Source organism: Molossus molossus, unplaced genomic scaffold (assembly GCF_014108415.1).
Source record: "Molossus molossus isolate mMolMol1 unplaced genomic scaffold, mMolMol1.p scaffold_m16_p_12, whole genome shotgun sequence".
Lineage (NCBI taxonomy): Eukaryota > Metazoa > Chordata > Mammalia > Chiroptera > Molossidae > Molossus > Molossus molossus.
The window spans coordinates 81639977-81666869 of record NW_023425347.1 but is presented as its reverse complement, the minus strand read 5'-3'; the positions used below and the strand labels follow the sequence as shown (position 1 = coordinate 81666869).

General features: G+C 42.9%; 1 protein-coding gene across 3 annotated transcripts; it reads right to left on the bottom strand.

The window, feature by feature from the left end:
• Positions 1-418: 418 nt before the first annotated feature.
• RNF19B (ring finger protein 19B) lies at positions 419-24794 on the bottom strand. 3 transcript variants are annotated; one of them, XM_036255538.1, is made up of 9 exons: positions 24092-24794; positions 12293-12498; positions 10982-11126; positions 9190-9352; positions 8607-8721; positions 6970-7110; positions 4837-5044; positions 2244-2375; positions 419-1228 (listed from the first exon to the last, which is right to left on the bottom strand). In XM_036255538.1, exons 1-9 carry the CDS (start codon positions 24721-24723, stop codon positions 769-771), a joined length of 2202 nt encoding a protein of 733 aa, XP_036111431.1. In that variant the 5' UTR covers positions 24724-24794; the 3' UTR covers positions 419-768. The 3 variants fall into 3 exon arrangements, with proteins under 3 accessions (XP_036111431.1, XP_036111432.1, XP_036111430.1); XM_036255539.1 differs by having other exon boundaries at positions 10982-11123; XM_036255537.1 differs by having other exon boundaries at positions 419-1267; positions 10982-11123; positions 24092-24738.
• Between the last annotated feature and the right edge of the window lie 2099 nt (positions 24795-26893).

Genomic DNA, 26893 nt, shown 5'->3' with positions numbered 1-26893 from the left:
TTCCCTGGGATCACTTTAAACAGCCACTGAATTTCTACCCCTTCCTTCCCTCTTCTGGAAACACATTTCTAGTAGTGACTACAGTACCGAAAAGGGTAAATAAAGCTTTAATAGGAAAACTGCACAGCTGCCTCTAGAGGGCAAACAAGGTTCATTTTAATCTATAGCTTCTCTATTTGGCTGACTCAGCCAATTCTTCAGACTAACTGCATAGTCCAAAACAAGCCTGGCTTTGCTTCCTGTCATGCCAGGAATCCACGGTTTATACATAACTCAACTGCAGTCTGATTAGAATACAACCCTTCTTCCCTGAGATTAGGAACAGTCAGAGCTAGAGACTGTTAAAGACGTAGTTGTTTCAAACCCTTGGCTCTGGAGAACTACCCAAGCCAAGGAAAATGAGATGAGTTGAATTACAACAGAAATCTTTATTAAAATGTGTCCTTCAGTAATGTTAGCATACATACAATATACACACATACATCTGTACACTCTTTGACACACCTCACGGATTGCCACCATTAGTTTAACGAATAAATTAAAACTTAAAAAAGGGGGGAGGGTGGGGTGTGGGACTAAGGGCAAAACTTCCCACGTTTTATCTGTAAGAAATTGCAAATTTCTCAGAATTTCCCTGGGGAAAACCTGTGACCAGAGAATCTTTGAAATAAAATACATAAATCTCCACCCCCAACCCCCCCAAAAAAAGATTCCAAAAGATGCAGTTACAACAAGTGTGCTTCTCAGAACAGGAGCATTCATTCCACTTCATACTCTGGCTTCTGCACCTTCTGGCTTCAAGACAGTCTTCCCCTCAGCTTGAGCAGAGAGGTTCATATGGGCACTTGGGCTCGGTGCACCTTGGGCTCTAGGAGTCGAGGGGCAGGCTGCAGTATGGGAGCGAGGGGAGCCACACTCATCTGAAGTGATATCTGGCACATCATCTGACTGTGTATCTGAGCTCTCCAGGTCACTGCGGATGCTCTCGGGCTGGGCCAAGCTGATGTCCCAAGGTTTGCTGGCCAGGCAGTCTTTCTGTTCACAGCTTTGGTGTTTGCAGGAGAGATCCTCTTCATTGATGCCACTGCTGCCACCACCACCTTCTTCTTCATTCTCCACCATCTGACCATGAACATGGAGCGAGTCCTCTGTGCTGCTCCCACTTACCAGCTGATAGTGGCTTGGTTTGGCTTCAATGTCCACTTGGATTTCCATATTGTTGCATTCTCTGTGGAGACAAAATCCACTATGCTGAGTCATGCTATACCTGTTGGTAAAAGCAGTTTGTATGTTCAGGATTAAGAAGTCCAAAAACATAGGTAAACAAACTAGAGCTCACTTTAAGCAAAAATAAAAATTTAACCTAACACTCAAATAAGATGGAGAACAATTAGATCCTTTTTGTTGACTTAAAACACACACACACACCTCTGCCAATTTCTTTTTTTAAAAATAATTTTGTCATCACTCAGTTTTCTTTTTTTTATTGTATTAATTTTAGAGAGGGATGAAGAGAGAGAGAGAGATACATTGATCGGTTGCCTCCTGTACATGCCCCAAACAGGGATCAGACCTACAATCTAGCTATGTGCCCTGACCGGAAATGGAACCTGTGACCTTCTGGTGCACAGGACAACGCTCCAACCAACTGAGCCACACTGGCCAGGGCTCTGTCAATTTCTTTAAACTAATCAAGAACTTCCAAAATTCAACTGTGAGAGCTTCACACTATCTTACCCAAATATGAAAGTGACAGAAGATTCATAGCTCTTTACTATGGTGCCACAATCAGAAGAAACCAGAAACTCTCCAGAGGGAGTGCTGCAATCACACCACACCAGATACACTAGCTTCTCAAAAATAAAGAGAAATAGGCTATAGGAGCCACACCAAGCAAAGGGCAACTTGAGAGCACAAACCACAGACCCACAGACATCAATGAACACCAATCTATCTCTTAAAAGTTCCACATGAAAACTGCACTATTGCAAAAGCCAAGAAAAGAGTAAACAAAGAAAAAAGAAAAGGAAGAAAGAAAAAAAACCTTTAAAAATCAAGTGCTAACAAAAAAGAATCAATCAAGAGCTGCCAAGACCTTGCTCAATGAAGTCACAGGGTACACAAACTATTTATCCTACTAGAATCTAGAATGACTAGATGTATACAGAACTCTAACATAAGACTTTGAGCTTCTAAAGGCCTAGAACCTGACCCAAAAATGCAACCTCTCCTGGGTCACATACCTGTCCTGTGGGTTGTAGGAACTGATTATGGAACCGGCCATAGCACGAGTACTTGCGTTGTCACTAATTGCACCAAGACTGGCTGTGTCTTTGGGGAAAATTTCCTTTTGGACATCGGCTTGGACTTCTAACCTGTGTAAAGAGGGGGCGTTCAAGTTAATATGAGACCTGGGTATTCTGAGACAGTCTGCTTCCTGGCACACATCTCTTCCATTATTCTCTTACAAGTTGAGTCAATCTGATCTCCAATTGTCAAAGAGCTCAAAGTAAATGCCCACACATTTTCTCTCTTACATATCTATTGAAATTGTCCCTTCCTTTCTATCCCCACTGCTACTGCTTAACTTCAGGTCCTCAATATCTCCTGCTTGGATAAATGCAATTGGGTTCCTCTGCAGTAGCCCTAATTCCAAGTTCAAGTATTTTCAGATCAGTGCCAACATGGACAAAGATCTGATCACTCTTACAGTCCTCTGCTGGCTTCCTATTGACAACAGGCATTTAAGGTCTTCCAGATCTGCCTCCGAGCTCTCTCTCCAGTTCCTCTATCACCATAGGTCCTAAGTCATATCACTCTGAATTTTTTCTTTCCTTACACACCTATACACATTTTATACCTCCATGACTTTGCATACACTATTCATACTCTCTGGAAGTTTTCTTTCTCTAGATGACAAACTCATACTCAGTCCTTAACAAAGAAAGTATCATCTCCCCTCATTCTCCCAGCAAACCAGTCACTTCCTGCTAAGTGCTCCTACAGCCACTATCTATTTATTAATCAATTTATACCTCTCTCCCACTCATTTGTGAGCTCCAAAAAAGGAAAGACCACATCTCATTCACCTTACCCTCCATGTCTTACATACACTAGGAACTCAAACATTTAGCAATCAAATTACCCCAAGCTATGAGATTAAAGGACATACAGGAGCCAACCTCCTATAAGAGCAACAAACTTTTCCAATGGTGTCTCAGAGCTAAGAACCTATAACTATTTCCTTTCCTGGCTCCGACACCATTTTGTTGTACACTTAAATATTTCCTCATAATGGGTTTCACAGTCAAACCCATCTGACTAATCCACTTCCTATAGAAAGCTTTCACAGAACTGGAACAGCTGGACTGGCTAAGCTGCAATGTCAGCAAGTCAGTCTCCAATTATGTCTGTCTGCTTATTTACAGGAGTGTTGGTTTTAAGACGGCACAGCAGTAAATTCTCCAGAACGTGGGGGCGGGATCCCCTAACAAAGAGACAACCAGAGTCATAAGAGGCAGACAGGTCAGCAGCAGCCTGCAGCTGCACATTCAAACAACCTCCAGCCTGCTGCTTGCATCTTTGCTGTCCTGCTCTAGCCTCAGATGCCCTTCAACAATGTGCTGCAGCCCAGGAAAATGAGGCCGTGCAATGGAAAAGTTTCAGCTCTGCCACAGATTCACTCTCAACTGGAAGACGACTTTCACAAAGGCCATCTACTTAGGTGGTTCCCATCTATTAGATGCTCATTCATGCAATGACTATGAATCACTTGGGGAGCCTTTTCAAAATACAGATCCCCAAGTCCCACTCTAGGAGATTCTAATTTACTAACACTGTGACAGGGCTCTGAAATCTATTTTTAAGAGGCTCACAGGTGACTGACAAGCACTCAGGTGTGGGATCCAGTCCATTTGCCATCTGTTGCTTGACTCCTAATAGCCAAATGGCCATCTGGTCTCACTTTAGACACTTCCAAGGATAGGTAGCTGAGTATTTACTAAGGTAATCCATTCCTTCTTTGGATTTTATATAGATTTTTCCCTATATTCTCTATAATGAAACAAAATTGGTTTCCCTCTAGCCAAATCATCTTAATCTACCTCTTGGCATAAGTCAGAAGTTTAATTCTTTTTTCTAGTTCAAGGCCCTTCAGATGTCTGAAGGCAACCATCCCTCCCACCTCCCTAGCTTGTTTTGCCCCACCCCACTCCCAGCCCTACCAGGTCTCCCCAGGCTTCTGTCTCCAGTACATTCAACTAATTGCTTCTCACATTAACAGCTGTTAAGTTCCTCTAAATATGTTCTTGTCTAACAGATGAAATAACCAAGCAAGTCACAACTTTTTTTTTTAGTCATAAAGCTTTAGATATTCTCAACACAAATTCACAGAATTGATTTTCTTTATCTACCAAATGGGAATAGGAAAGTAATGAAGATGACAGCACCAATAAGCCAACAAGATATGGTATAAATGCTTTTCAACTGAAGGCCAGTGACAAGCCTAATGGAGAGCACAGCCTTGGAAATTCTACAAAAATGTGTGCTTTCCCTTTCTGAAGCAGGTAGCCTAATACAGTAAAGGGAGGGTCTAAATATTATTTTTTATATGAAACAGCAGAAAGAATACTGGACTTTGTGTAAGTCACTTAACCTTTCTGAGCCTGTTTTCTAACTGTAAAAGTAAAAAAAAAACATACAAAAACAAAAACCACTGATGATTAAATCAAAATAAGATGATACATGGGACATGCCTGGCACAGAGAAATGGCTCATACAGGTATGCTGTGTGTTATAATTCCAACTGGTTCTGTCAGAAATGATCTATTTGCTTACCTGCTATATTTTCCCTTGCCAGTGGAAAGAATGCCACCACTCAGAGTGCCCCCTGAGAGGGCTGCAAAGCTGGCTGTTTCACTGTATGGGCCCTGCATAACGCTGAGTCCATCTGTAGGGCTTCCACTGGTGCTCAAGACACTAGTCAGACCTTCAATGCTACTTTCTCCAATGCTGGGATTCTTAAGGGCTCGCCAGGCATCTGCCACTGGGAATAAAACAAACACCTCAAGTAAAGCTAGTGCAGCATCAAAACAGTCTAGCATTTTCCTGTAATGACTTTTTTTCTTAATCCTCACCCGAGGACATTTTTCCATTTTTTTGTTCAGACAGAGTGGGAGGGAGGGAGAGAGAGAAACACTGATGTGAAAGAGACACACTGAGTGGTTACCACCCGCACGACCAACCAGGGCCGGGGACAAACTGCAACCAAAGTACGTGCCCTTAGCGGGAACCGAACCCGGGTCTCTCTGGACTGCAGGCTGACGCTCTAACCGCTGAGCCAAACCGGCCAGGGCCTGCAATGACTCTTTAGAATGGAAAATATTCATATGGAAATATACTCATCTATTCAGTTAATGAACAGTTACTATATGCAGCCACTACGCATCAGGGGTTTTACCATATATTCGTATATAATCTTTCCAATAACTAGGCACTAAGGCCCCAATTTTAGGTGAGGAAACAAAAACTTAGAACTGGCCCCGGCCGGTTTGGCTCAGCGGTTAAGAGCGTCCACCTGTGGTCCGGAGAGACCCAGGTTCGGTTCCCGCTTAGGGCATGTTCCTTGGTTGCAGTTTGTCCCCGGCCCTGGTTGATTGTGCGGGTGGCAGCCACTCGATGTGTCCCTTTCACATCGATGGTTCCCTCTCTCTCTCTCTTCCTCTCGCTCCCTCCCACTCTGTCTGTACGAAGGATGGAAAAATGTCCTCAGGTGAGGATTAAAAAAAACAAACAAAACAACCTAGAACCAAATGACTTGTTCAAGTGATGGCTAATCAAAACAAAAATTGTGATTCCAAGCCCACTATTCTTTCCAGTACACCATAGATGCCATCTAATCAAATACGAAGATTTCAAAATACGAGTTAGGTCATGTGCTGATTCCAGTAGGAAGCTTGAAAAAACTTTGGAGATCTCTGTGCCCTAGATGATTAATATGATAAAGGAGAAAAAACATTAAAGTAGAAGTCAGAAGACTTGCTCTGGTCCCAGCCCTGCAGAAGCTCTAAAACCCATTTAACAGATATTGAGACATAAGCTTAAAGAAGTTCCCATTAAATGGGGAATAATAACAGACCCCACCTTTTCTCTTCAGAGAACAACTGTAAAAAAACAAGTGAGAGCCCAGACGGTGTAACTCAGTGGTTGAGCATTGACCCATGCACCAAGAGGTCGCCAGTTCAATTCCCAGTCAGGGCACATGCCCAGGTTGTGGGCTCAATGCCCAGTGGGGGGCATGCAGGAGGCGGCCAATCGATGTTCTCTCTCATCGATGTTTCTATCTCCCCCTCTTCTTTCCAATCTCTCTAAAATCAATAAAGAAAAAAATTAAAAAAAAAAAAAAAACCAAGCGAGGTAATAATTGTATAAAGTCCTCTGAAAATTATAAAGTACTGTGCAGATTTAAGACTTTATTATAATCACTACTATTACAGTGTACTTGGAATCCTACAAGTTTGTACCTGCCACACAGAGGCAAGTACCAGAGGAATTAACCTAATAACTCTAGAACAAAGAAATCAAAAGCTAAAAATACTTTACCCTCATAAAGCTCATTATCTGAAGTATTCCAATGGCAATCTTTCTGTAAAATGTATTAAATTTTACTGATTTCATTTTAATTAATTAATTTAGTTAGTGAGTTAATTCTCACACCTGAGGATATTTTCCCATTGATTTTAGCTAGAGTAGAAGAGAGGGAGGAAAAGAGAGACGGAGGGTGGGAGAGAGAGAGAGAGAGAGAGAGATACATACACACCCAGGTACATGCCCTTGACTGGGAATAAAACCCAAGACCCTTTAGTGTGCAGGCCAACACTCCAACCATGTAGCCACACCAGCCAAGGCAATTTTACTGACTTTTATTTCGTGTTCCATAAATTCCAAAGGAAATGACAATCCTCCTTTTACCTGTGATTGGGCCATCATCTTCATCAAATTCAATTTTCACTCCCTTTCCATTGGCCGTGCTAACTCCACAGCCACCTCCACGACAGAGAGAAATAGGCACAACCCCATAGACGTAAGCCAGCATAATAGGAACTCCAATACCTGGAAGAAGAGAGTGAAACATGTCAGGAGGCCATCAGGTTGCAACTCCTCTGAATTCTCCTTCCCAGCTTGTGTACAGACTAATCACTTTAGAAAGGGCCAAAGAAAGGCAGAAGAGCCCTGGCCAGTTTGGCTCAGCAGTTGGAACATTGGCCTGTGGACCAGAGTCCTGGGTTTGGTTCCCACTAGGGGCACATACCAAAAAAAAAAAAAAAAAGGGCAGAATATGGCTATTACAAAGAGGTAGACTGGTCCTAACAGAACGACAACTGGCCTTAGAAAGGCTTGGATTAAAATCCTGGCTCCAATTTACTAACCATATGACCTTGGACATACCTTACTAGGGTTGTCAATGATCAAAAAAGAATGTATATACAGTACCCAGCACAGTAAGTGCATGTTGCTTTAATTTCCTCCCTTCCTTCTCTCCTGAGGTGCTAATCCAAAAACAAATCAATAACCAAACATTGACCTTCTCGCAGGTCGAGCAACAAGGACTCTAGAGGGGGAGTGAGGATGAGGAGAGACAAGAGACACAAGAAATGGAGACAAGACAGTGCTCTGATCAAGTCTCGTTTATTTTGGGGAGATCCACAGTATATATAGGGCAAGAAGCAGAAAAACAAGAACATTTGTTGCCAAGCCATAAGTTTGTGATAACCACCCCAATCAATTTCAGGTAAATATCACGTAAATATCCCGGGTGGAACAAAAGATAAACAGAGCATAACTGGCTGAGTAAATGGTTACTTAAAGGAATGCAGAAACATTGTATATAGAGGTATCCTGCCTTGGGGCAGGAGATGGCAGAGCAGATTTTAGCAAAATGGATGCCATGCAAACAGTCTCCCACAAAACATTAAATTAAATAAGTGACTCCTGGGGTCAGGATCCCCCCAGAGTGTTAATTCCAAAATCTTACTGCTATGTGAGAAAGACTGGTTCAGTTGTTAAGAGCATAGGATCTAAAGTCAAGAGTGCCTTGCCTTGATTCATGTCCCAGCTAAGTGGCCTTGGGCAAATTACTACACTTCCTGTTAAAATTATGGAGTCGATCCATGTTTTGTGGGTTCCATTGCAAGTGGAGAAAAAAAGAAGATGAAGGTGAAAAACTAGACCTTAAAGTAATATATATATATTTTTTAATAATTTATTTATTTTTGGTACATGCCCCCAGCGGGAACCGAACCCAGGACACTCTGGTCCGCAGGCTGATGCTCCAACTTCTGAGCCAAACCGGCCAGGGCTAAAGTAATATTCTTTAATTCAACCTTCTCTGAAAGACTCCCTAACTCTGATCATTTAGAGTGGTTGATAATCATAATAATAGTACTTAACAGAGTTAACTCCCCAGGTGGGTTTGTTATAAAATACAGGGGCCTCCAGGGTGAAACATCTGGCCAGCTGGATAAACTGCTATAGTCAGAAAGCTAATGAGCAGGTAAGAAGAACGGAGAGAGGGAGGAGTGGAGTTGTGGTCCTGGCCAGCTTCTTACCAACACTAACTGCAGCAATAACTGGAGATGCAATGACTGACAAAGTCACTCCTCCTGTGATAGCCAAATTCCTCTTATGTTTGGAGGTTTTCCTTCCCTCATACCTGCTATGAATCTAAGAATAAGAAAAAAAAAAAATTCAGGTCAACAGGTTAGGGCATCAATCTTTTTGCCAAGGTAGTAAAAGGACAAGTAAATATCTCCTTGTAAATTATCTATATTAAAACATATCCTCCACCCCAAAGAAGTATCTTTCTCAAATTTTAACCTAATCAGACCAGGATGATATAAACTAATACAAAGAAAGTTAAACCAAGAAGAGAAGAGACCAAATAACTCAGGAAGGTAAAGTAAGCATTTCACCTTTAAGTCACTGACTGAGACAAACCAGGCCCAGGATGTTAATAATAAGAACTTTCAGATCTCTTGGGGGGTTTATGAAAATCCATTTAAGAAATTAAGGTTATTTTTATCCAAGAACCAGCTGGTTTTCAGGCAACTCTGAAATAAGCTCCTCCCCATTTCCTTCAAATCTTTACTAATAAACCTGAAAATGGAACATGCAGAGAATGCAATGTCTTACCTTCCTGCCAACATAAACAGGAATGCCGATGACCATGGCAGGAATGGCAATGCCAGCAATAAGGGAAATCCCCACTGGAGCACCAATCAATGTGCCCAGCTGCCAAAGAATTTTCTTCTTACGGCTCCATGGCTTCTTGCCCCAGAATGTGCAGCCAGAGGGGCTGCAGAGGAAACATGCTGAAGTTAATGTCAATGGTATAAATAAATACAGCTGTTGTCACAAGAGTGCTTGATAAGAGCAAGAGCCTTCTTTTCAATAGGAGTGATTAACAGTTACAAGAAGTTACAGGAAATGAATATATTACATGAGGGAAGCAAAGGACAAGGCCAGATTATTGGAGCTCTGGGCTCTTTACCTTTTTTTTGTAAAGGCAGACCTTTAGACTTGAAACCTCTTTTCTATTCTTTTTTTCTGAACTCTGTCCTCCCTAACCCACCAATACTGAGCCAGCTTCCTTGACTGATACTACTTGGGATCCTGCATAGCCTGCCTACACACTTGACACCTCATCCAAACTGCACTGTGCCTTGCAGCTGTTGAACACTCTAATTGCAAAGTTTCCTTGGCATATGTCCTACCACATCCGATAGATAACTGCAAACCATGTTCCTGGGAAAGGATATAAAAAGACTTTGTCACAGCCTTTATGTCAGTTTCATACTCTGAGTTTGGCTTTTACATACAGCCCTTTTGAGTCCAATTATTTTTGCTTACTCCCTTTGTCCTGTCTTCTCTACCAAATGGGAGAAGTGATTTTGAAACTAGAAATCTTATCTTATGCACCCCTGTAGCCCCATTAATTGGTAGACTGTAAGTATTCAAATGTTTGCTAAACTAGAAATTAAAGAGTGTCATCCACATGAGTATTAAGTTTGTAAATATTAACTCCTTCAGGACAATATTTTAAAATTTGTTCAATAAATTATTTGGAAACTCACTACATGCATGAACTGGAAAAAGGTAATTCTAGCCTTAAGAAACTTAAATAGTTGAGCAAAATTAGACATGTACACGAGTAAAAGTAATGATGACATTCATAAAGAAACATTTAAAGACTGTCAATGAAGAAAAATAACGAAGAAAAAGATGGGGAAGGCATCAGAGATGAAACAGCATTTAAGTGGCCCTTGAAGGGTAGGAATAAATGAACAGGTTGAGATAAAATAGGGTTGCTGGTGCCCTGGCCATTTTGGCTCAGTTGGTTCAGTGTCATCCCATGCACTGAAGGGTCGTGGATTCAATCCCAGTCAGGCACATGTCCAAATTGCTGGCCCAATCCCCAACTGGGGTGCATGTGGGAGGCAACCAATCGATGTTTCTTTCTCTCCCTCTCTAAAAAAAAAATCAATAAAAACGTATTTTTTAAAAAACAGGATTGCTGGCAGAGGTGATCAGAAAGCATTCCAAACAAAGTAAAGAAGTTGTAAACAAGTATGGAGGGGTAAGATAGCACAGAAAAGACATAGGGAACAGCAAGCCTAGATTATGTATCTGGAATACAGCATGTATAAAAGCAAAATGAAAAAGCTAGAAAAGTAGGTTAGGGTCAGACTGTGGAAAGCCTTAAAAGCCAAGCTAGGAAAATTAAACTCTATCTGGAAGGTAATGAAAACAGTCCCTGTAAGTTTGCTGAGCTGGCAAAAACATGATTGGAAGGGTGCTTCAGAGGAACTCTTTTATGGTTTCCTTATGCTGTAATGACAGGGCAGACAACTCTGTCTCTTTGACATCCTTTTGCCTCAATCAATAAGAGAGACTACAAAAGCAATGGACACATTTTCCAACTCACCTGAGGTAATGCAAGTCTGAGATCTCTTTCATACAAAGCCAACAGAATTCACAGCCACATACTGCACAGGTCATATGGTTACAGCTTCCATCATTCATCTTGATAATATAAGCACTGCATCGTGGGCATGGCTTGATGTCATCTGCTAAGGGGAGAAGGAAGAACAGGCAAAAAAAATGACTCCAGTTAAACCCTGTTAGATTTTATTAATCCTAGGAGTATATATAAAAAGTGAGGAGGCAGTAAAGAACTTGTAACTGAGAAATTCCAAATTGTGCAACCCACTTCCCTGGAAGGCTGGCTATGTCTAGACCTTAGGAAATTTCACAAAATGGATCCTGTCTCGTTTGTATCATGCTGCCTATCCCCAAAACTGAAATCTTACACACCACTTGAGCCACAAAGAGACTTTCCTAGAAAAAGATGGTTTCAAAAAAAATGGAATTTCATCAGCCAAAAGGCTGGCAGAATTAAAAGCAGAGTCCGGCAGGAAGGATAGTCTGCAGGCTGGAACTAGCTTTCAGTTTTAAAAAACTGTGGTTCAGGAAATTAATTTCTCAGGCTCAGCAAGTATCTTTGTGATTTGCTCTTTCTGCAAACTGTAGTCCCTTTCCAATATTCTTTCAAATTAAAAACCTAAAAACAATTGGGTATGCTATGCAGCATACACCTGGTAATCTTCACAGCAAGCTAGGAACTATCCTATTAAAATGACAATTTGAGATTATGCTGTGCCAGGAAAAAGTGAATGATAAAATCTTTCCAACTAGCCTCTCCCAAATGACGTCAGTGAAATAAGTACATTTATAAAAGGCAATAAACCCACTGACATTTTTAAATGTTTTCTCTGACTTGCAAAGGTTGGAACTGAATGTGTGATATTCCTACATTTAAGATTAATCATTAATCCATACTAATATTTCCTTTCCTAAAATCTGTACCCAACTTCCAAAAGTGTGATGCACTTAAAACTAGTAAAAAAAACAGTATAGATTAAAATACTAATTAATGTCATTCTGCTCACAAAGTTTTGAAAAAGGACCTAATTGCTCTCCAACCTGAGACATATTACTAAGAAGGCAGAAACCAGAGAATTCAATTTTGCTATAATCTGATTTTACCCAAGTTGGATAACCTATCATGGTCAGAGAGGGAAGCTACATATCAATTGTAATATTGAAAGTACTGCCAAATATTTTCTGATCTCTGATTCCGGAAAATTCTACATTATACAGTAATGTAATCTCTCTAAATTATGGGTTTACATTAAGTATAAAATAAAGAGACAAATGAGACAATGCCAATTTATACCTGGTCCCGATTCTTGCCCATAACTGAGACCTGAAGTGTGCTTGGTCCGTACTCGAAAAGTCTGCGCCCTCTGTTGACGGGCCATATCGCATGTCTGATTTGGATGCCATATTTGCTTGCAGTGGTAGCAGAACTCAGTCTGGCAGCCTTCTCTCTCACAGGTCAGCTTTGGACAGCTGGCACAGCCATAGGCAATAACAGCATAACTGGGTAAGAAAATAGGAAGAGACATCAGTAAGGTAAGAATGATCTAACCAAGACAGGCAGAGACATTCATCAGTTCCAGTGGGGTAACACTGTTTGGCACTCCCCACCACTACATATGATGTAGAGAAAAGAACACACACATAACACACATGCACCAGCGTGCCTAATAAACTGTAAAACATTCTGTGTGTGAAAGTAAATTTCTTCTTCAAATTCTAAAAATACAAATCATTTATTTCCTAATTAAAAAATAGGGAGAGCCCTGGCCGGTTTGGCTCAGCGGTTAGAGCGTCGGCCTGCGGTCCGGAGAGACCCGGGTTTGGTTCCTGCTAAGGCCACGTACCTTGGTTGCAGTTTGTCCCCAGCCCTGGTTGGGTCGTGTGGGTGGCAACCACTCGATGTGTCGCTTTCACGTCGATGTTTCTCTCTCTCTCTCTCCCTCTCACTCTATCTGACCAAAATATCGAAAAATGTCCTCGGGTGAGGATAAAAAAAAAAAAAAATAGGGAGAGGCCTGGCCGGTTTGGCTCAGCACTTGGAGCGTTGGCCTGCGGACCAGAGAGTCCAGGGTTTGGTTCCCCACTAGGGGCATGTACCAAAAAATAAAAATAAAAAATGAGCCCTGGCCGGTTTGGCTCAGCGGTTAGAGCATCAGCCTGCGGTCCTGAGAGGCCCGGGTTCGATTCCCGCTAAGGGCATGTACCTCGGTTGCAGTTTGTCCCCGGCCCTGGTCGGTCGTGTGGGTGGCAGCCACTCGATGTGTCCCTTTCACATCGATGTTTCTCTCTCTCTCTCTGTTCCTCTCTCTCCCTCCCGCTCTACCTGAACAAAAAAACAAAAAAAATGTCCTCGGGTGAGGATTAAAAAAAAATAATAATAAAAAATGAACCACTCAACAAAACTTTAAAAAAAAAGTAGGGAGAAATATATTTAGTCTGAATTTCTAGCATGTATTCAGTCATAGTTTAAGCTGCTTTAGAAGCAGTTTGCCACAGAAAGTTTCATAAATAACAATGTATAAAACGATTTCCTTCCTATGGGTTACTATATTTAGAGAGATTAGAATTTGTTTATATAAAGGACAGAATACTTGTAAAACAAAGAGCTATAGCAAAAACTAAAGCAAGTATACTTTTTCATTTTTAAATTTCACACAGAAGCTGGTCTGACCACAGCCTCAGAGACAATAGTCATAGATGGGATTCATGATCAACCTATGCTATTGAAAGCTCTTATTATCTTTCTATACCTTTTTTCTCCTTCTTCCCTCCCTCTCCTCTCTCTCTCACACATACACGTACCCCTCCTCTCTCAATTCAAATCTTTGCCTTGAAATATCTTTCTTTCTTGACAGCCTCCAGAATCCAAGATCACTTATCTACCTCATTTATTAATATAGAATTAAGGCCATATCTCCTCCCCTCTCTTCTGACCCATTTTCTCAGTAAAGATGGGCAATTCAGAATCTATCAGCACCAGCATCAAATTGTTTCTTTTTTTTTTATCCTGACCTGAGGACATTTTTCCATTTTTTGTTCAGATATAGTGGGAGGGAGAGAGGAAGAGAGAGAGAGAGAGAGAGAGAGAGAGAGAGAGACACCGATGTGAAAGGACACATCGAGTGGCTGCCACCCGCACAACCCACCCAGGGCCGGGGACAAACTGCAACCGAGGTACGTGCCCTTAGCGGAAACCGAACCCGGGATCTCTCTGGACTGCAGGCCGACGCTCTAACCAATGAGACAAACTGGCCAGGGCTCAAACTGTTTCTTTTTTCTTTTTTTAATCCTCACCTAGGACGTTTTTTTGATATTTTGTTCGGATAGAGTGGGAGGGAGAGAGAGCAAGGGAGAGAGAAACATCGACGTGAAAGGGACACATGGAGTGGTCGTCACCCACACAACCCAATCAGGGCCGGGGACAAACTGCAACCGAGGTACATGCCCTTAGCGGGAACCGAACCCAGGGTCTCTCCAGACCGCAGACCAATGCTCTAACCACTGAACCAAACCGGCCAGGGCTCAAACTGTTTCTTATAACTCATGTTTATTTACTGAGAATCACTCTCCCACAAGCAATCCAATATATTAACAACTATTAGCCTTTCTAACTAATTCTAAATGTCAACTCAGTGCTCAGATTATACTATCAATTAGACAATTGTTTAAATAAAAAATTTTAAAGTAATTTAAAGAAACAAATGAACAAGGGAAGACAGTTGTGAAGTTTCACACAATTTTTAGACAGGTCAATGACTGCAGGATTAGGTGTTACCATTTGCATTTTGTTGTCCCCTATTCCACACTTTCCTCCAATAAGCAAAAACCTCAAACACATATACAAAAGGCTAACAATGTTTTCTTGGATTTATCCTACGGTTTATTTGAATGTACATCAGATATTCATAAGAGCAACTCAGGTTCTCAGGCTTATCATAGATTCTCGAGTTGATTTGAGAATGATACTGAAAATATCGATGACAAGGTATATATGTTATATATAATCTATTAAAACTCTTCTCAGAAGGAGCAAAGTTAGAATAGGTCAATGCATGAGTATAAATGATTCATATCCTGTCGGAGTTCTGAGCAAATCTAGCTGCAAAATAACTACTAAAGATAAGCAATATTTCTCCTGAAGAAAGTGGCTTGCTTGCTATTGTATGTTTAATGGAAAAGGTACTGGATGATCTCATAAAAATATTAAGTCAACTTCTGATGATACAAATTAGATGGACTGCCAGTCAGGAAGCCTTGAATATTTCATGATCCATTCTTACCTTACATGGTGGGAGTAAATATTTATTAACAGATTACCCCAACCCTCACTTCTTGAAAAAATAAGCACATTTGCTAGGACTGACAATGTCAATTTTGGGTGTGGAATTTGGTTCCAAGCAAGTAAAATAAACCCAAATACTCATGAACCCAAAGCAATCTATTACCATGACAAAGAATTACTCAGCATGAGACCTGGCATTCCTGTTTTGGGGCGCTGGTCTGAGCTCCTTGCTCCTGATTCATACTGCAGGACACTGTGCTAGTTAAAATCTCCAAACCTTAGCTTCTATGCCCAAAACGGAGGTATAGGTGCTTGCAACCCTCAAGTGTTACTTAAACATGTTCTGAAACTGCATTTGAGATCTTGCTCTGATAGGAATGGTATAAAATCATAGTACTTTTTTGTCCTACTTCCTGGTCTTTGTATACTCTATTCCTTCTGCTTAGAAATGACCTTTCCTTACTTTTTGCCCTGGCAAATATTTATCCATGTAAGAACCAGCTCAAATGTCATCATCTCTGTAAAAATCTACTTAACTTCTCTAGGCAGCTAGCTGCCCACTTCATGCCTATGCACAATTACTTCTTGCCCCCATCACACACATACTACTGTACAACCCCCTTCAGAGCTCACAGTCCACAAGTAAGGAGGCTGGGCAATGGTTCGAGGCTGCAATTTACTCTGGCATGGGTACACTATAAAAGGCTCACAAAGAAACACAATTATTTTATAATAGTTATCACATTATATTGTAACCATCTGTTCATATGCATACTTCCCCAACCAAACTACACTCAAGGAAAATTACCATCCATTTTATTTATTTTTTGATTAATCCTCATCCAAGGATATTTTTTCCATTGCTTTTTAGAGAGAGTAAAAGGGGGTTAGGGAGGGGGAGGGAGAGAGAGGGAGAGGGGGAGAGAGAGAGGGAGAGGGGGAGAGGGAGAGGGAGGGAGGGGGGAGAGGGAGAGGGAGGGAGGGAGGGAGAGGGAGAGACATTGATGTGAGAGAGACACATGGATTGGTTGCCTCCCACATGCACCCTAACCAGGGCTGGGGATTGGACCTGCAACCTGGGCATGTGCCCTGACCAGAATTGAACCCAAGACCCTTTGGTGTGCAGTCCAATGCTCTAACCATTGAACAACACCAGCCAGGGCAAGTATCATCCAGTTTTTAATCTCCAGGGTCTAGCACACTAGTTTATGTTTAAAATATCTATGTTGAATGAATAATAGAGACTTTCTCCTACTTAGGTTTTTTTACTTTTCCCTAGGGCATTCTAGCTCTTCTCCTCAGCCATTACTCTGCCCTAAAGCAATCTTTTAAACTTATCCATGTACCTATTGGCTTACAATATATGTCAGGTACTATAATTTAATCCTAAAATTCTGTATAAGACCACTTTAGGGATACACTTCTAAATTCTAAATAGGGCAATCTTCTTCCCCAGGTAGTCGTAAAAAACCTCATTCTTGGGAGACCACATCTGCCTTGACCATCTTGGTTTTTTTTCCCCCATGCCTCACACTAGAACCTCTCCCCTACCCTGCTCTCTTAGCTTAGCCAAGCATTCAGGTTTGCTTAATTAGAAGCTGAATAGAAGATACAGAAAAGTACATATTGCTAAAGATACAGATGCATACTTTTTTTTTTATCCTCACCTGAGAACATTATTCCATTTTTTGTTTAGATAGAGGGGGGTGGGGGAGAAACATCGACGTGAAAGGGACACATCGAGTGGCTGCCACCCACACGACCAACCAGGGCCGGGGACAAACTGCAACCGAGGTACGTGCCCTTAGTGGGAACTGAACCCGGTCTCTCTGGACTACAGGCCGATGCTCTAACCACTGAGAAAACCGGCCAGGGCAGATGCATACTTTTTCCCCTTTAAATTCATACAACTTTTACTAATTTTGTTAATTTCCTAAGTCTTCAGAAACATCATAATATGTGTGACAGCCCAGATCAGAGTATTACCTAACTTTGGCCCTGGGTGGAAATCCCATTAGTATGAATTTGATTATGTTCCAACAGATCCTGGTAGTGAAAGAAATGTGGTCCTATATTATGTCTATACTTCCAATCTCCAGGCCAGGTAACTTCATTTACAAATCAACCCTGAGCATGTGTAAAGGTGGGAGACATGGGCCAAGTTGTCATGAGCTACTGTACCCTTACTATGTTTCTTTTTCCTGCCCTAGTTCAAACCCATGTCATCTCTTGGCCAGACAACTGCAAGAAACTACTATCTAGTCTCCCTATTTCCTACTCCTATCCAAATTCCAATTCTAAAAGGTTATCTATCGTATTACTCGCTTGCTTAAAATTCTTCAACAAAAAAGAAGAAAGTCCTTCAAACCTAAAAATCCTTGCATGGCATAAGACCAGCCTATCCACTTGAATCCAGTCTTTTTCAGATTGATCTCTAGTCACTTCCAAGATCATGCCTCCCATATTGCACATTCAGAAACTAATCAAACCAGACTCAAGATTTAGTCGTGTGTGTGTGTGTGTGTGTGTGTGTGTGTGAATCCCCACCAGAGGATATTTTGCCATTGATTTTTAGAATGGGGGGGGGTTAGTGAGGGGGAGACATCGGTGTGAGAGAGACACATGGATTGGTTGCCTCCTACATGACCCCCCGGGACCAGGAATTGAACCTGCAACCCAGGTATGTGCCCTTGACTGGGAATCAAACCAGTAATCCTTCAGTCCTTGAGCTGATGCTCTAACCACTTAGCGATCAGCCAGGGCTTAGTCTTGTATTTTTATACCTCCATGAATTTGCTCATAGCATTCTAATTTAAGATGCATTTTTCTCTACCATTTCTTTGTGATATAAATTCCTACTCGTATTTTTCAAGATCAAATATTGTCACTTCTGTGAAGTCTTTCTTGACATCATGCAAAACCTTTCACCTATCCTCTAAGAGAATTGATATTTTCCTTAGTATTTGTTACATTGCAGTTATAATCCCTGCCCCCTTTACCAGGTCAAACTCCCTGTCAAGAGGAGTCCTTTCGCCCTTTCTGTAATATCCAGTACTTACCTAAGGTTCAAACACTATAAATTCTCCAAAGTGTCTAGTGAATGATCACCTGTCTGTCCTCTTCTCACCTACCCTCCTATTATCTGTTTCTCCTCCAAAAACTGTGCTATTTGTATTCTTTATCTTTCTTATCAAAATTCAACTACTCATTCTATTCTTCTGGGAGCTAATTGAGAGATTCTGTTCACAGTGTTTTAGAAAAAGTTGGAATATAGACATCCTCATCTAGAAGAGCTCTCTATCTACTCAGAGATCAAAATTCACTGTTAAATAAGGACACTAACAGAAAGCAGAAATTACAAAACTGCAAATAGTCAGGGAAAGTTTCACTTACGCCTTAAAGATGCTATAGAAAAAACAAAAACATGTTTCCTGGTAATCTAAGTTTGGAAAAATTATACCAGATTGAAGATTTACACTGCATTATTAGTATTAACAAGATTTACATTGTATATTAGCATGTTTAAAGGGTCTAAAAAACTCAGAAAGCTCAGAAATAAATTTGCTTTATTTCGTTCAATCCAGTATTTCTCAAGATTATCTGATCACAAAACATTTCTCTTTCTAGTATTGCCTATAATATACTTTGGGATATATTGATATATATGACAAATAGAAAGTAAGATCAAAAGATGGTTGGACACTGTAAAGGGGCTGGATACATTAAATTATAAGGCTAGATCATATAAATAATAATTATTAAAGATATAAGAAGTCATTTTATAGGTCAGGTATGAACAGTTTTAAGCAGGGCAATGATATAAAATGTTCCACTATAGCCCGGTGGTTAGAACGTTGGCCTGCGCTCCAGAGAGACCCGGGGTTCAGTTCCCGCTAAGGGCACGTATCGGTTGCAGTTTGTCCCCAGCCCTGGTTGGGTCGTGTGGGTGACGGCCGCTCAATGTATATCTTTCACATTGATGTTTCTCTCTCTCTCTTCCTCTTTCAATCTCCCACTCTATCTGAGCAAAAAAATGAAAAAATGTCCTTGGGTGAGGATTAAATAAATAAATAAATAAATAACATGTTCCACTATAGAATGAGTACTTTGGCAAAAATGAAAGATGTATTGGGCTGATGTAGATGGTGGGGAAGAGGAGAAAACAAAGCAAAGAGTTGTGATATAGAAGGTATGGAGTAAATTAAGAGAAGAGGTCCAGGTCCAGGCAGGCTTCAGAGAGGAAAATTCCTCATTCACTGACTAAAAAAATCTGTCTTGCTCAGGGAGCTTGCTCTTCCCTTACAAATATGCCAGAGACAAACAGAAGTTTCCTGTTTATGGGACGGTACAGTCCAGTTGTCTAGGAAGGCCAATAACTGATACTACCTGCTATGATCATGTGGGAGGGGGGACTCTGCAATGAGAGGCTGAAGCAGTGGACCTGCACAAAGAATTCAGGTCAAGCCCTGGCCGGTTTGGCTCAGCGGTTAGAGCATCGGTCTGCGGTTCCCGTAAGGGCGTGTACCTCGGTTGCAGTTTGTCCCTGGCCCTGGTTGGGTTGTGCGGGAAGCAGCCACTCGATGTGTCCCTTTCACATCAATGTTTCTCTCTCTCTCTCTCTCCCTCCCACTCTGTCTGAACAAAAAATGGAAATATGTCCTTGGGTGAGGATAAAAAAAAAAAAGAAGAAGAATTTGGGTCAAGACAGCCTTATCTCCTATTCATTTGGAGGGAAGATCTGCCCTGTTGGCTCCTTTGCTCACCCCTCAGTCTTCTAGAGATTCTGCAAGGGTTCAAGGATTGACAAAAGGGCACTTGAGAGGAAAACATTAAACATTTATGATTTGTGGGTTTCTGAAAACACCTCATATTTAAGCAAACTCTAAGGGACAACAGATGAACTGCACCAGTTATTAGCTGTGAGACGCTGGATCCTGTACAAACTTCTCTGCACTGGTTTCCCCCTTATAAAATGAGTTTACCACCATCTACCTGTATGAAACGAAAATGCAATTATTTGTGAATGAGGTCAGAGTCTGAATATTATAAAGAACTATAAAAACGTCAGTTATTTCGCCCTGGCTGGTTTGGCTCAGCGGTTGGAGCGTCAACCTGCGGTACAGAGAGACCCGGGTTCGGTTTCCGCTAAGGGTACGTACCTCGGATGCAGTTTGTCCCCGGCCCTGGTTGGTCGTGTGGGTGGCAGCCACTTGATGTGTCCCTTCACATCAATGTTTCTCTCTCTCTCTCTACCTCTCTCTCCCTCCCGCTCTATCTGAACAAAAAATGGAAAAATGTCCTCGGGTGAGGATTTAAAAAAAAAAAAAAAAAAGTCAGTTATTTGTATTTTGAGTTAATTTTATCTCATTTAAAATTATGTTTTAAAGATTATACTTGGTGGTATTGTACTTAATAATATTAAATAATGTGAGCGTTTTCCCATTAAAACTGGTTCCCTTATTTACAACTAAAATAAAATTGTTTCAAGTATGGGAAAAGAAAAATTTGAAACTCTGCTTTGTTCTACAAATATTTTGTAAACAAATAATGAATCTTTTAATATACAGTGTTCTTATTATCATGAGTAATTCACAGTGAAACTAGTGATCAGAACTCTGTAAGATCACTTATATGCTCCACTTACCCTGCCAAACACACACACACAAGACACACAGAGCACGAAGGGAGGACTTGATAAATTTAGCTGATAAGAACTTGACCTGTGGACAGTTAAGATGGTCAGGTATGAGAAGAGAAAATTGGGGCTTAGGCTTCTGTTCTAGGGCTCATTCACAATTTTTACCAGACCCAAAAGAGTAGACCAGTTTGATTAAAAAACAAAACAAGCTAATTTTTTCCTAGCATTAAAAAGAGGCAATACCACTGGCCACATCCCCAGTGAACCCAGACATCTGTTTGGGAAGTGACAGAATTTTAAAATTACTCCCTGTTTATCTAACACCTTCAACTGAAAATCTCAAAACATTGTGCAAACATTAGTTAAGCCTCTCAAGAAAAGGTTAGGCTTATTTCAGATAAGAAAAATAAAGTAGGTAAGAGGCTGTTAAAAGAAAGAATCAGAAAATTGATTCTAGCATCCTTGGCTTTCTCAATGTTGTCCTTAGGCCACACTTGTTGAAATGACCCAAACAGCAGCATCTCCAATAATGCTGACAAGCCCACGCTTTTTTTTTTTTTTAATATTTTTTCTTTATTGATTTTTAGGGAGAGAGGAAGGGAGAGGGAGAAATAGAATTATCGATGAGCGAGAACATCGATTGGCCGCCTCCTGCATGACCCCCACTGGGGATTGAGCCCACAACCTGGGCATGTGCCTTGACCAGGAATCAAACGGATGACCTCTTGGTGCATGGGTCAATGCTCAATCACTGGGCCACACCGGCTGGGCAAGCCCTTGCTTTTTAAAACAGAGGTTAAGCCCTGGCCGGTTTGGCTCAGCGGTTGGAGCGTCAGCCTGTGGTCTGGAGAGACCCGGGTTTGGTTTCCGCTAAGGGCACGTACCTCGGTTGCAGTTTGTCCCCGGCCCTGATTGGGTCGTGTGAGCGACCACTCAATGTGTCCCTTTCACGTCGATGTCTCTCTCCCTCTCTCTCCCTCCCACTCTATCTAAAACAAAAATATCAAAAAAGTGTCCTCCGGTAAGGATAAAAAACAAACAAACAAACAAACAAACAAACAAAAAAAAAAACAGAGATTAAGAGGAAATAATAATGAATTTGGTTGGAGTTAAAACCAGTGTTTACACTAGTTACCTGACCCTAAACAAGTCACTCATTTTGTTTAAACTTTGGTTTCCTCACCTATAAGACTAGATCAAATTTATCTTATGTTGCCAGGATCAAATTAAATTATGTATGCTTGGCACATGGATACTTAGATGCCAGCTTGCTTGCTTTCCTCAGACTTTACCGTCTTTAAACCCACAGATAACACATTTTTTTAAATTATATATAAAACTGTTATACTTCTTTTAACTAATTAAAAAATATACTCTGGATAACTGATGCAATACTTGGCTAAAATAGAAAATGGCCTAATTTTTAAAAAATAACTTCCAAATCAGTAATGGTCTGAAGTTGTCATAAAGAGTGTAAATTAATTCCTGTTCATTTTTATTGATGTGAGCAAAGTAATGAGTTTGACTTTGGAGGAATAAAAAACAAAAAGGGAGCTTTTACAAAAAGATCATCAGTGGGGCCACATTTCTCAGTTAAAACTCAAGGAAACCCACATCTCAAAAAAGGAGTTAATATACTATTCCAAAATTAACAGTGTTCACTTAAATTCCCTTGGTTCTGAAAACAGATCAGTAGTGTCTGCAAAATGTGAATACCATATAAATTAACCTCTTAAGGCCAGTCAGATCACCAGATATAAGCAAGAATTTCTAAGGGCCTACATGGTTCTTTCAGATACTTATTAAATGAAAGTGAAAGTGATCTACCATAGATAAACAGTGCCTTTGACAACAACACTTCAAAGTAATTTAGAAACCCCATCTCAGTAAGGTTAAATAACACATCCATCTCTAAACAAGTCTGGCAGAATAGATAAATAGAAGAAGCTCTTTTTACTCCCCTAGATGAGTCTGTGTTGGCTTCTTCTAAAGGCGACAAACAGCATCATGGAAATCTTAAAACAGTCCTGATATACAGGCTACAATTAAAAGTCCTTCTAAACTCCTTTGAAGCAAAGATTATGAGTCTTTTTACTAGCATTACATTTACCCACTGCAAGGAGTCCCTTGCATCTTTCTGTCCCCAAAACATGACACACAAGAACAAAATGATCTGCCCAAGGTCAAAGAACAGGTACTGGCACAGTCTGACTCCCAACCACTAAGATGAGACCCTCTTTGCTGCATGCAACCATTCGTGGGACCTACTGACAGGAACACAATCAGATTTTTTTAAGTGGGGGAGGAGGGTCTCCACTGAATGCTCCAGATGGCTAAATCTGTTGGTATTCCGTCTCTGTTGTTTCGGCATATTTTCTCACTGACCTGAGAAAAATTCAACATATATGGTACATTAAAAAGACCCTCCTCAAGAACTCAGGATCAGAGAGGCTGGGAAACACACTTTCTCCTACCGTACCAACCTCTCCACCCCCTTCGGGGTGCCCTGCCCCACTGCTTCCTGGACAGAGTGCACTCCTCACCCTGCCCAAGGCGCCAGTGTAAGAACCCCAAGGGGCCTCCCAATAGCTTGGCACGGGTGCCCCCAGAGCTCTGCCAGTAGGCTGTCCTCTCCCCAGAGTGCCATTCTCGTCACCTCCATCCCAACTTTCAGCAGGGGTGGAAGGAAGCACGCCTTCTCCTGCAATGCTGCTAAGTCTGCCTCCAGCCAAATGGACACACCACTCCGAGCAGCCCCCTCACAATCACCTTCTTTTGCCATATGTCCCCTCGCGAGGAGATACCCCTTATACCTCTGGATAGAGGGACCTGCACCCGACAAAAAAACTGCCCTGCCTCCTGACTTGATAGCCCCCTCCCTCCGCGACTGTTCAGCCTCCACTTCAAGCTCCGGGGCGGGGTGGGGTGGTGGGCGCCCCCCGCACTCGCCTGGGCTGCCGGACGGTTAGCAGACAAACCCACCGCGGTCGCCGCCTCCCTCCCCTCCATGGGTCATCCCTCACCTCTCCCTCCACGCTGGGACACACACACGCACACGCTGTGTCGAGGGCCGCCTCCAGGGGCGGGCCACACGCAGGTCCAGTCCCCAGGCACCGGTCCGGGTCTCCTCGGCCGCGGCCCGCCACCCCCGGCGGCCACGCCCCCACTCTCACCCGCAGTCCGGGGCCGGGCACCAGCGGCAGTCGGGGTCCGAGGCCAGGTAGCGGCGCAGCATGAACTCCTCGTACTTGTGCATGAGCGGCGGGTCGGCGAGCAGCAGGCGGATGTCGTGCGGGTTGAGTCGCTCGCTGCATTCGGGGCAGCTGATGGGTACCCGGCTCTCGCTGATCTCCAGGCGCAGGTAGTGGCGGAGGCAGTCCCGGCACGAGCGGTGCGGACAGCTGAGCAGGCGCGGGGCCCGCTCGGGCGGCAGCCGCACCAGGCACAGCGGGCACTCCACCTCCTCCGGGCCCGCGCCGCCGCCCTCCGCCGCCTCCTCATCGTCGCACCCGGGCCCCGCCGCCGCCTCGGCCTCCTCCTCGGCCTCGGTGGCCGGATCAGCGGGCAGTGCCTCGGGCAGCGGGGCCTGGGCTGGGGCGGGGGCCGGGGCGGGCGGCAGCGGCGCGGCCGGGGGCGGCGGCTCGGCCTGCGGCTTGGCCCGGGCGCGGCGGCCGCGGGCCGAGGAGGAGAAGACGCTGTGGAAGGTGAGGCGCCGGCGCCGGCCGCCGCTGCGGCACTTGGGGTCCGGTGCGGCCGCGTGTAGGGATGTAGAGCGCGGCGACTCGGAGTCCTTCTCCGAGCCCATGGCCCCCAGAGGCCGAGGGGCGAGCGGCGCCCAGCGCCGCCGCAGCTCCCGCCTCAGCACCCCCTCAGCCGCCGCCCTCCCCGAGATAGAAACCGTGTAACGTCAACGAAGTGGTTATAAAGCCTCCGCCCCTCGCGCCGCTGCCCACTGCGCAGGCGCTTTGCTCAGACACCTCACAAGCCGCACTAGCTCGGGCGCTGGGGCGCTGGGCGGGGCCGGGCGGGGAGGGGCCGGGGTGCTGGGGCGGAGTTTCGCCTCCTGCCGGTCTTTTGGTTCCAGGACAGCCATCTTAAGGAGATACCAACCCAATGGCTTTTCTTGACCTCCCCCAATTCCTTCACCCCTACCCCCATCATCTCCAAGGTGGGAGTTTTCGGTTTGCCTCTCCTCGTGGATAGTGTGAATGCCACTGCCCGCAACGGGCGCTTCAGTTACTTCATCTGTAAAAAGCAGACAAGGGTAGATCAAAGGGTGATTCCCAACTGGTCTGCCTTCCAACTTTTCTTTTGTTATTGCTTATTAAGCAAACACCATTACTTAATAAAGACTGTAATCCTTTACTGAGCATCTACAAAGCAGAGGCATTACTGGAGAAGACAGACAGGGTCCCCCTATCTGCAAGGAACTTACAGAATAAAGTACACGTTCCTTAATCTAGCATTCAATGCTCTCTGCGAGCTAATAAACTTTATTTCTACGTCCACTTCCCATTCTATCCCCCTGGTAGCTTGGTTACTTACAATTTGTGGAAGGAGTCCCAGCATTTTTTTTTTTTTTTTTTTGGCCTGGAGGTGCATTTCTTCTGCTGGTTCTCCACTCCTCTGACTGGGGAAGGATCTGGACTCAGGCTTTGGAATGGGAGGCAAGCAAGCAACTTCAGCACAATGAGAATGTACCAGGATGAGGTTCAGTTGCAAATAACAAAAGAAAAAAAATGCGTTACAATAGAAAGTTATATTTCTCTTCAGAAAAGTAAGTCCAAAGGCATTTCAGGACTGCTCCACCATCCTCAGCACTTGGTTTCCGATCTTGATCTAAAGGTTACCTCATATAGCTCACATTCCAGCCAGTGAGGAGGAAAAGGGAAAGAAAGGCCCACCTTTTTCCTTTTAAGAAGGATGTCTTGGAAGTCCTATAAGTTTTTGCTTACATCCCATATGTTTTGATATATTCACATGGTCATACTGGGAAATGTAGTCTTTCAACTGGGCACAACAATGTGCCCTAAAATTAGGGGTTTGTTATTAATACAGAATGGTCAAATGAATATTAGAAAGTAACCAGCTGTCTTTTTCATGGATGGTATTTAAAACCATGAGAAAAGTCCCTAGGAATAAGCCCCGAAAAACTTCAAACTTTTAAGGTGAAACAAACGGTAGAAGAGACAGCAAAAACAAACAAACAAAAAAAAACAACTAAGAAGCAGGGGCTGTAAAATAAGAGAAAACCCAAGCAGGTATGATGTTATAGACTCCAAGGTAACATGTTTCCAAGGGGAGAGTGGTCAATTGTGACAAATGCTGCTGAGAAACCAAGAAAGATTAAAAACAAATTAGTGACCACTGGATCTGGCAATACCAGAGAGAGATAGAAGGAGGAAGAATGTTTCTCATTAAGGAGGAAGGAGGTCTGATGCTGGATGGCTAAAACAATTCATTTCTATATATTGATCAAAACAGGCTAGGCTGTGCTGTGGTAACAAGCAACCCACATATCTCAGTGGCTTAATATGACAATGGTATATTTTCCCCACTCATGCAATGGATCCAGGCACTTTTCAGGGTAGCTCTCCTCCACTCCACTGGGTAACTCAGAGATCCAGACCACTTCCATCCTGGGCTCCACCACCTCAGTATGAGGCTTTCAGGACTGCCTCAATAGGAAAGAGAGCTGGAGAGTTGTGCACTTTAATACTTCAGCGCAGAAACAGCACATGTTGCTTCTACTCACAGACTATTGGCCAGAACTTGTCATACAGGCCCAATTTCCCTATAGCCTTTTTGACTCTGTTCTCAGTGCCCAGTGTCCTGATCAACTGAAGAGCTCCCTTCTAGGGGATGTGTGCCTGTGGTGAGGATGAAGGATGGGGGAGAGGGCTGCCTTATTACTTGGATCAGATTGAGCCAAAGGAGATGGGGACCCCTGATTCTAGGCAGACCCAGATGGCTTT

Bases quoted from the DNA above. Each gene is read 5' to 3' on its own strand.
- RNF19B (XM_036255537.1), bottom strand. From the start codon at position 24,723: ATGGGCTCGGAGAAGGACTCCGAGTCGCCGCGCTCTACATCCCTACAC. The intron at 11,124-12,292 runs GTATAAATTGGC...TCCCCTTAGCAG, and splicing joins TGGGCAAGAATCGGGACCAG to ATGACATCAAGCCATGCCCA. The intron at 1,268-2,243 runs GTATGTGACCCA...TTTTACCAACAG, and splicing joins TCCTACAACCCACAGGACAG to GTATAGCATGACTCAGCATA.